At 58.7% G+C, this 9,664-nt stretch overlaps 1 protein-coding gene across 1 annotated transcript in view; it reads right to left on the reverse strand.

Moving 5' to 3' along the window:
- Positions 1-9,664, reverse strand: part of TYK2 (tyrosine kinase 2) — an 11,844-nt gene continuing 2,180 nt past the window's right edge. The window contains exons 5-23 of the mRNA XM_027631350.1: positions 8,969-9,347; positions 8,221-8,415; positions 7,938-8,095; positions 7,229-7,352; positions 6,924-7,116; positions 6,739-6,845; positions 6,196-6,372; positions 5,754-5,841; positions 5,331-5,458; positions 4,738-4,873; positions 4,292-4,443; positions 3,703-3,853; positions 3,232-3,329; positions 2,806-2,998; positions 2,325-2,443; positions 1,773-1,945; positions 1,578-1,695; positions 1,209-1,319; positions 1-887 (exon numbers count right to left, since the gene is read on the reverse strand). Of these exons, the coding sequence (XP_027487151.1) occupies positions 753-887; positions 1,209-1,319; positions 1,578-1,695; positions 1,773-1,945; positions 2,325-2,443; positions 2,806-2,998; positions 3,232-3,329; positions 3,703-3,853; positions 4,292-4,443; positions 4,738-4,873; positions 5,331-5,458; positions 5,754-5,841; positions 6,196-6,372; positions 6,739-6,845; positions 6,924-7,116; positions 7,229-7,352; positions 7,938-8,095; positions 8,221-8,415; positions 8,969-9,347 (2,935 nt within the window). The 3' untranslated portion in view covers positions 1-752. The remainder of the gene's footprint in view (positions 888-1,208; positions 1,320-1,577; positions 1,696-1,772; positions 1,946-2,324; positions 2,444-2,805; positions 2,999-3,231; positions 3,330-3,702; positions 3,854-4,291; positions 4,444-4,737; positions 4,874-5,330; positions 5,459-5,753; positions 5,842-6,195; positions 6,373-6,738; positions 6,846-6,923; positions 7,117-7,228; positions 7,353-7,937; positions 8,096-8,220; positions 8,416-8,968; positions 9,348-9,664) is intronic.

The raw sequence follows: 9,664 nt of genomic DNA on the forward strand, positions 1-9,664 counted from the left end.
TGAACCCCCATTTTTTGGGAGGGGGCCCCAAATTCCTGGTGGGAAAGAAGGAGATCCAGCCCCTGCCATCCCAAAAAACAACCCTCCCCTAAAATTGGGGTCGGGAATAAGGCCAGAATTCCATAAATCCGTAAATCACACCCATAAATCCAAGTCCTTCTCCCGAAAATCCTCGTCCCCACAGTCTCATTCACAGTGTTTGGTATTTTGGGGGGGGAAGTATCTGGAATTTTTTGAGGGGGAGGATCCCCCCCTCCTTGGTGCTGCTCCGTCTCCACATCCCGGAATTTCCTCATCCTGCCGGGAAAACAGGAATCCAGAGTCCGTGTGCCCCTCCCAGGGGTGTTTCCCCCCCTCCATGGAATTTTTTGGGCTCTTTCCTCAATCCATGGAATTTTTGGGGTGTCCTTCCCCCAGTCCGTGGAATTTTTGGGGGTATTTTCCCCCATCCAGGGCATTTTTAGGGTGTCTCCACCTCTCCATGGAATTTTTTGGGGTGTTCTCTCAATCCATGGCATTTTTTTGGGGGTGTTTTCCCCCATCCAGGGCATTTTTTTTGGGTGTTCTTCCCCAGTCCATGGAATTTGTTGAGTGTCTGTCCCCTCATCCATGAATTTTTTTTTATGTCCTTCCCCTTCCATGGAATTTTTAGGGGTGTCTTCCCACTCTCCATTTTTTTGGGGGGGGTCTCCCCCCAATCCATGGAGTTTTGGGGGGTGTTTTCTCCCTGGTCCATGGAATTCTGGGGGGTCTCAGCAGAGGTTGAAGACAGAGGGGGCCTGAGCCCGGTATTTTTCCTGGAAGTTCTTGAGGATTGGGATGAGGTTGTGGAAGGAGGGGCGGAAAGAAGCTTCTGCTTCCCAGCAGTTCTTCATCAGCCGGTAGATCTGGGGGGAAAACAGGGGTGGAAAATAGGGAAATATCCTGGAAAAGGGCCCCCAACTTCCCTCCTCCCTCCTCCTCCCCACAGGAATGTGGAGCCCTTTCCAATTTCCCTCTTCCCACTTTTCCCCTTCCCACTTTTCTCTTTCCCTCTCCCCTCTTTTCCTCTTCTTCTTTCCCACTTTTCCTCCTTCCTGTTTTTCTCCTTTCCCCCTTCCTTCCCCATTTTTCTCTTCCCTATTTTTCCTCCTCTCCTCTCTCACTCTTCCCCTTCCCTCCCCTTTCCCTCTTTCTCTCCCCCTCCCTTCCCTCCCTCCCTTTCCCACCTCACACGGACAATCCTTCGGGATCGGGAGCCTCTTCCCTCTCTCCAGGAGCTCGACCAACCTCAGCACCGTCATCTGCCCTTGGGTGGCTCCGATCAGCTCCAGGAATTTCTGCCGGGAAAAAAACCCCACTGAAATCCCACCTCGGCCACCAAGATCCTTGGAGCCCCCAATCCCAGGGACCCCCGACCTTGGGAATCCCCAAACCTTGAGTATCCCAACCTTAGGAATCTCCACCTTGGACACACCAAACCTTGAGTATCCCAACCTTGGAGCCCCCAATCCCGGTGACGCCCCAACCTTGGAGACCCCAAACCTCGAGCCTCCCCCCCCGTGGGCCGGATTTCCCGGGAATTCCCCGTCCCTCACCGCGGGGGGGCTGTTCCCGGGCTCGCAGCGGGTCAGGAGCTCGTAGAGGGTCACCCCGAAGGACCACACGTCGGACCCGTAGTAGAACTTGGACTCCTTGAGACACTCCGGGGCGTACCTGGAACACCGGGAATTCCAGAGGCTCCGGAGCGCCCCCGGGATCGCTCCCAGCCCGTCCCGGCCCCGGGATCTCACCAGAACACGGGGCTGTCCCCGTCCTCCCGCACCCGGTAGTACTCGTGGCCCTCGGGGACGGCCTTGGCCAGCCCGAAGTCCCCGATCTTCACCACGTGCTCGTTCTCCAGCAGCACGTTCCTGGCGGCCAAATCCCGGTGGATGTAGTGCAGGGAATGCAGGTAGGCCATGCCCTGGGGGGAAAAGGGTTAGAACCGGCCCGGGGGGGGTTAGAACCAGTTTTGGGGGGATTTAGGGCCATTTCTGGGAGAGTTTAGAGCCATTTGGGGAGGTTCAGAACCAGTTGGGGGGGGTCAGAACCAGTTTTGGGGTGTTTCGAGACATTTTGGGGGGGTTCAGAGATATTTTGGGAAGGTTAGAGCCAGTTCTGGGGGGGATTTAGAGCCCCCATTTTTTTGGGGATCACCCCCATTTTTGGGATGCCCAGCCCCAGTTTTTGGGAACCAGCCCCGTTTTTGGGATGCCCACCCTCATTTCTTTGGGAATCACCCCCATTTTTGGGATGGTTCGGCCCCAGTTTTTGGGAATCTCCCTGGTTTTTGGGATTCCCACCTCGCAGATCTGGCGGGCGAAGAGCAGGATGTGGGAGAGGCTCAGGGGGTGCTTGGGAAGGAATTCCCGGAGGCTCCCAAGGGGGACGTATTCCATGATCAGCTGCACCACCTTGTCCCCTGGAACAGAGCAGTGGGACCCTCGTGGGGAGAGCAGGACCCCCCTGAGAACCCCAAATTCCTGCCAGGATGGAGATTCCCCACCAAAAAAAAAGCCGCGAATCGGGTTCTTAACTTCTCCGCAAACAAACACCGGATCCACTCCCAATTCCAATGAGAAATTCCACATGGAATGAGCCTCATGTCTCACTCTGAGCCCCTCAGTGTCCCCCCACTCTCGTGGGAAGAGCAGGACCCCCCTGAGACCCCCCAAATCCCTGCCAGGACGGGGATTCTCCACCAAAAAACGCTGGGAATTGGGGTTTTTAACCTTCCTGCGGATCCAATCCCGGAAAATTCCCGCCTGGAACGGCCCCCCTCACCCTGCTCGCTGCAGCAGCCCTTGTACTTGACGATGTTCTCGTGGTAGAGGGTCTTGAGGATCTGGATTTCCCTCTTCCAGCTGCTCAGGAGCTCGGGGCTGCTCCCGGATTTCAGGGATTTCACGGCCACCATCTCCCCGGTGCCGTCGTTGGTGGGGTCGTAGCAGTACAGTCCCACCTTCCCAAAGTGCCCCTGGAGCGGGGAAAGGTGGGAATTGGGGATTTGGGAAGGAAAGAGGGGAGGGTTGAAGGGGGTCCCTGTGCCGGGAGGGGTCAGGGAAGGCGGGAGATGGAGGGGGGAGGATTCCAAGGGAAAGGAGGGCGAGGGATGGAATTAGGGACTGAAGGGTGGAATGAGGGATTGAAGGGTGGAATTAGGGATTGAAGGTCCAGAATTCCCGGTGGGAATCTCAGGGCACCACTGACCTCCCCCAGCTCCCGGATTTTCTTCAGGTACCGCTTCTGGAAGACGGTGGGATCCGACACCGGGAAGTCAGGATTCACCGACGTCACGTCCACGAGGTCTGGGAGGAAAGGACCAATTTCTCTTTTTTCCCCCCTCTCTTTGCCTTTTCTATTCCCTTTTTCCACCCATTTTTTTTTGCTTTTTCTTTTCTCTTCTTTTCCCCCACTTTTCTTTCCCCTTTTCCCTTTTTTTTCACTCCTCCTCTTCCCTTTTCCTCCCCTTTTCCCCTTTCCCTCTCTCCCACCTTTCCCCCTGCCCCATCCAGAACCTGTATCCACCTTTTCCCAGGCAATCCCACCCCTCTTTTCCTAAGCAATACCTCCCCCTTTTCCCAGGTAATCCCACCCCCTTTTCCCAGGCAATCCCACCCCCCTTTTCCCAGGCAATCCCCCCCCTTTTCCCAGGCAATCCCAGCCATTCCTGTCCCTCACTGTGGGGCTGGAGCCGGGTGAGATCCCTGAGGATGGTGCGGAAGGAGGGTCGTTCCCCGGGGGTGTAATCCAGGCACTGCGAGATGAGCGAGGCCAATTCCCGGCACGACGGCTCCGGGAGCCGCAGCCGCTTCTCGTAGAACCGCTCCTTCTGCGGGAAAACCGGGAAAAGCGGCCCTCAGAGCCGGCCTCGGCCCAGGATAGGGTCTAAAATGGCGGGAGAGGGCCCAAAATGGCGGGATATGGTCTAAAATGGCGGGAGAGGGCCTAAAGTGGCGGGATATGGCCTAAAATGGCGGGATAGGGTCCAAAATGGCGGGATACGGCCTAAAATGGCGGGAGAGGGCCCAAAATGGCGGGATATGGCCTAAAATGGCGGGAGAGGGCCCAAAATGGTGGGATATGGCCCCAAATGGTGGGATATGGCCCAAAATGGCGGGATATGGTCTAAAATGGTGGGAGAGGGCCCAAAATGGCGGGATATGGTCTAAAATGGTGGGAGAGGGCCCAAAATGGTGGGATATGGCCCAAAATGGTGGGATAGGGCCCAAAATGGCAGGATATGGCCTAAAATGGCCTAAAGTGGCACCTCAGAAGGGGTTCGTTCCTTCAGCGGGACGTCGGCATCAAAGCAGATTTCCAGGAGGGTCGTCCCAAAACTCCACTTGTCGGCGGCCGTGCTGAGGTTTCCCACATCCCGGACGCATTCCGGGGCGATCCAGGGAATCCGGTCCACGCGCTCTGTGGGAAACGGGAGAGATCCTGTGGGGAAGGGTCTCGGAGAGAGGCGGGACACTGAGGGGGGGATCAGCCCTGATGGAGGGTTTGAGCCAAAACCAGACGGAATTCCCACAGAATTCCCACATCCAAAATGCCAAACATTGGGAAAATTCACATTGGAAAAGTAGGGAAGACTTTGGCAAAACAGCTCTGGCAAAACCCATGGGATTCATGAGGGAAGGGGGGGAAAAACCGCCCGGATTTTCCACTGGGAATTCCATCCCTGCCCAGCTCCAGGCCGGGATGATCCCGTACCTTCCCGGGAGAGCACCGTGAAGCTGATCCCGGGATCGCTGAGCTTCACAAAGGGAGCGGATCCGTCTTCCAGCCCTTTCCTGGCCAGCAGGATGTTCTTGGCACACACATTCCCATGCACCAGGTTTTTATCCTCCTTGGACAAAACAAAGGAAACCTTGGGAAAGCTCCCAGTGATGCAGCAGGACAAGGTCAAGCCCACGGATTCCGGGATAAAATGAAAAAGTGGGATTCCTGGTTCTAATTCTCCGTGTCATCTCCTTGTCTTGGGATTTTGCTCCAGGATAAACCAGGAGCAGGGAATAAAAGGATGCGGAGGGTTTTCCAGCACCATTCCCAAGCCCCTGGCTGGGATCTCATCCTCATCCACAGCTTTTCCCAGCTCCAAAATAAACCTACAGAGCCAGGATTTGGGATTTGAATTCCCTCTCTCCCCAGGATGTTCCTTCCCAGGGAAGAGGAAGCAGGGATGGGGCAGAATAACCCTAAAAACGGGATTATCTCCTAGGGAAGCAAAGGGAAGTGGCTCCTGGGAAGCTCCAGGGGAGGATATCCACGAGAATTCCCGGCTGGAAGAGCCCCATTCCCATTACCAGGTAGCTCAAGGCACTTCCCAGCTGTTTGGCCACGGTGATTTTCCAGCCCACGGAGATCCGGCCCTTCTCCTTCCGCAGCAGCACATCCAGGGGGCCGTGCTCCACAAACTCCTCCACCATGATATCTGCGGGAAACAGGGATGCTCTTCCCAGCCCTGCTCCAGGGTCAGCCCTGGGGAAACGTGGGAATGACATCCCGGGGAAAGGCGGGAACGGGGTCCCAGGGAAAGGCGGGAATGGGGTCCCATGGAAAGGCAGGAAAGGGGTCCCAGGGAAAGGCGGGAATGGTGTCCCATGGAAAGGTGGGAATGGGGTCCCAGGGAAAGGCAGGAAAGGGGTCCCAGGGAAAGGTGGGAATGGGGTCCCAGGGAAAGGCGGGAATGGGGTCCCATGGAAAGGCGGGAATGGGGTCCCACTCACTCTCGGACCCGCGCACGCAGACCCCGTGGACGAAGGCCAGGTGGACGTGGGACACTTGGCTCATGAGGCTGGCAGCCTCGAAGAAGGCCTGTGGGAACAGCCCCGGGAATGTCAGCCGGGCCCTGGAATTCCAGAGCAGCCAGGGAGCACCCTGGAGCCACATTCCAGCCCTTTTGGAACCACATTCCAGCCCCCCCCCGGATTCATATTCCAGCCCTGGAGCTGTGTCCCAGTCCCTGGAGCCACATTCCAACCCCTGGAGCCATATTCCAGCCCCTCAAACCACGTTCCAGCCCCTGGATCCACATTCCACTCCCTGCATCCATATTCCAGCCCCTTGAGCCACGTTCCACCCCTCAGATGCACATTCCAGCCCCTGGATCCGTATCCCACCCCTCAGATCCCGGTTTTCCCCCCGGATCCCGCTCAGGGGGGGCCTCACCAGGGCAATGTCCCTGTGACTGGGATCCAGGACTTTGAGGATCACGTGCATCTCCCGGCTGTTGTTGTTCTGCTCCGTGGAAAAGTACTCGGCCTCGTCGTCATTCCCGGAATTCCCACAGACACTCAGGACCCCGTCGTAGATGTTGGTCCGGGTGCCCTGGCCCAGGTGGGCTCGCTGGGAAAACAGGGAAAAGGGCAAGTGTTGGATCCTCTGGAATCATGATGGGAGGGTGGGAATCCTCATCCAACCCCCCCGGCTTCCCTCTGTATCCCACTGTGGGAAAAGCTGTTTCCATATGGATCTTCCCCCCACTTTTCCTTGAAAATAGAAGGAATGAAAAGATCAAAACAATCCCAAAATTGGCCCAGGGGGGTGGGAGAATCCCCCTGCTCTGGATCCCGTGATCTGGGGTGAATCCTGGGAAGGCAGAGAGGATCCCTCCCCAATTCCATGAACCCTGGAAAAGCAGAGCAGGTCCTTCCACCCCCCAGTCCCGAATCCCGGGAAAGCAGCGCAGCCCAAATCCCGGGAAAGCAGCACCTGGGTGATCTCGTTCTTGCGGATCTGGTGGAAGCTGAGCTGGGTGAGGTTCAGGATCTGCTTCCCGTTGTCCTTCACCTTCCTGGTGATCAGCAGGTCCGAGATCTCTGGGAGAGGGAGGGGAGGGCCCCGTGAGCTCCGGGATTCCCACCATTCCCAATCCCGGGGCCGATCCGTGTCCGTACCTCCCGGTCTGGGGGGGCAGCACCTCTTCACCGTGAAGTTTTCCTCCCCGGAGCGGAGGGTGCAGCCCTTGAGCACGTCCAGCAGCTCCCGCAGGGTGGGGAATTCCCGATCCCAGCCTTCCAGCACGAAGGACTCTCCCTTCTTCTGGATCCGGAACTGCCGGAACTTGAAGGTTCCCGGCGTTCCGGGAGCCTGGAAAAGCGGAGTCGGGGAGGGGAGCGGCGGCTCCGCAGCTCCCGGCTCATCCCGAGGGAGAGCAGGGCCCCTGATTCCCGGGAATGCTGCGCCGGGAATTGCCTCCTACCTGCTGGTGGCTCCTCTTGACCACGGAGAGGATCATCCGGTTGAAATCCAGGACGCTCCAGCGGAGGATGTAAAGCCCTTCCTCCGGCTCTTCCCGGCGGAGTTTGGCAAAAACAAACTCCTCCCTGGGAGCAGGAGACAGGGAACGGATTGGGATGAGCCCTGAGGAGCTGGAATGGCTCTGGATGAGCCCTGAGGAGCTGGAATGGCTCTGGATGAGCCCTGAGAACATGGAATGGCTCTGGATGAGCCCTGAGGACACGGGATGGCTCCAGAGGAACCAGAGGCTGTGGAATGGTGTTGGATGAGCCCCAAGGAGACAGAGCTCTCCGGGGGAGTTCCCGAGGGCAGGAAACAGCTCCAGGGGGGCCCTAAGGACAGGGAATGGCTTGGGATGAACCCAAAGAACAGGGAATGACTCTGGGAGAGCCCCAAGGACACCTGGATGAGCCCCGAGGACAGAGAATGGTGTTGGATCAGCCCTAAGGAGACAGGATGGCTCTGGATGAGCCCTGAGAACAGGGAATGGCTCTGGATGAGCCCTGAGGAGCTGGAATGGCTCTGGATGAGCCCAGTGGACATGGAATGGGGTTGGATGAGCCCCAAGGAGACAAAACACTCCGGGAGAGCTCCAAGGACAGGGAGCAGCTCTGGATGAGCCCCGAGGACCGGGATCATCCCCCCTTTCCCCCCGGGAAGCAGCCACTCACTGCATGGGCCCGTGGATCCCGTTGCGGATGCTCAGGAGGAGCCGGGGCGGGGCCACGTCGTGGCACAGGTAATGGCTGGAATCGGCCGTGAGCCGGAAATATCCGTCCACCAGCGACACCAGGGACAGGGCGATCCCGGGGGACGGGAGAGTCACCTCCTGGGAACAGAAGCCACCGGGGTTGAGCCCCGACCGCCCCAAAACCCCCTGGCAAACGCCGGGAAAATCCCTCTGTCCCTCCCCCGGCGCTGCCGGGATCCCGGGAGGGCCCCGATGCCGCTCACCAGGCTCCTGTTGTCCTGCCGGTGGATGCTGATCCGGGATTCCTTCACCACCACGTGGGTGATCTCCCGGAAGTCGCAGAAGTGGCACCAGGGGGGCTCGTTCGGCTCCGGCGGCCGCGCCGGGGCCTTGGGATCCGGCTCCTTGTTCCTGCCCTTCCTCCCGAAATGGCCACGCTGGGAGAAGGGCTCCGCGCTCTGCGGAGGAGCAGAGGGGAGAATTCCAGGTTTTCCAGCTGCTGGAAGGGTTGGGGGGGTACTGGGGAAACTGGGATGAGGTGGGGCCCTGGGAAAAGCCTGGAGGTGGTGTGGGATGGGACAGGGATGGGAATGCTGGGAAAGGCTCTGGGCAAACTGGGATAAGCTGGAAAGGAACTCTGGATGCCCAGAGAGCCCCAGGAAAAGCCTGGGAAGCATCCGGTGTGGGATGGATTGGGATGGGAGCAGTCTGGAATGTGGCGTGGGATTGGGATGGGAATGGACTGGAATGCTGCCTGGGATTGGGATGGGAACAGATGGGAATGTTGCATAGGATTGGGATAGGAATGGACTGGAATGCTGTGTGGGATTGGGATGGGAATAGATTGGAATGTTGTATAGGATTGGGATGGGAATGGACTGGAATGCTGTGTGGGATTGGGACGGGAATCCTGGGAGAGGCTCTGGGCAAACCGGGATGAGTTCTGGCCACCCACAGAGCCCCTCGGGAAGCATCCAACGTGGGATTGGGATGGGAACGACCCCGACCCACCTCCGGAGGCGCCGGGCGCCACTGGATGCCGGCGGTGCCGGAGACCAGGACGTGGTGTGTGACGGGCGGATCCCGCGGGATCAGGGGCTGTCCCGGCTCCGGGGGGGCCCCGTTGGCGCAGAGCGGCCCCTTGTCCCCCTCGGCCGCCGTCTCCAGGGAAAGGGCCGGGAAGAGCTCGCTCCCGAAGCGCGGCGCCAGCAGCTCCAGGGTCGCCAGGTACTTGGACATGACGTCCCGCTCCGAGAGCTTCCCGGCGCCCACCGTGTGCCGCTGGAAGCGCCGCAGGAAGTGCCGGAAGACGTTGCGCATCCGGAAGCGCGTCAGGAAGCTGTTCTGCTGGATCTGCCGCTGGAAGGAGCGCGGGATGCAGTCCTTGAAGCTGCCGGAGGGAAAAACGGGGAATGACAGTTCGGGGGGAGCTCGGGATGAGCTTTTCCGCCTCGTCCCGGGTTGTCCGGAATGGTTCCCGGCGTTCCCGTTCCAATCCCAGACAGCATTCCACTCCATTCCCGTTCCAATCCCAGGCAGCATTCCACTCCATTCCCGTTCCAATCCCAAACAGCATTCCACTCCATTCCCATCCCAACCCCACACAGCATCCCAGTCCATTCCCATCCCAATCCCACACAACATTCCAATCTATTCCCAGCCCAATCCCACACAGCATCCCACTCCATTCCCATCCCAATCCCACAC

This window comes from Corapipo altera, unplaced genomic scaffold (assembly GCF_003945725.1).
Source record: "Corapipo altera isolate COAL_440 unplaced genomic scaffold, ASM394572v1 269, whole genome shotgun sequence".
Classification (NCBI taxonomy): Eukaryota; Metazoa; Chordata; class Aves; order Passeriformes; family Pipridae; genus Corapipo; species Corapipo altera.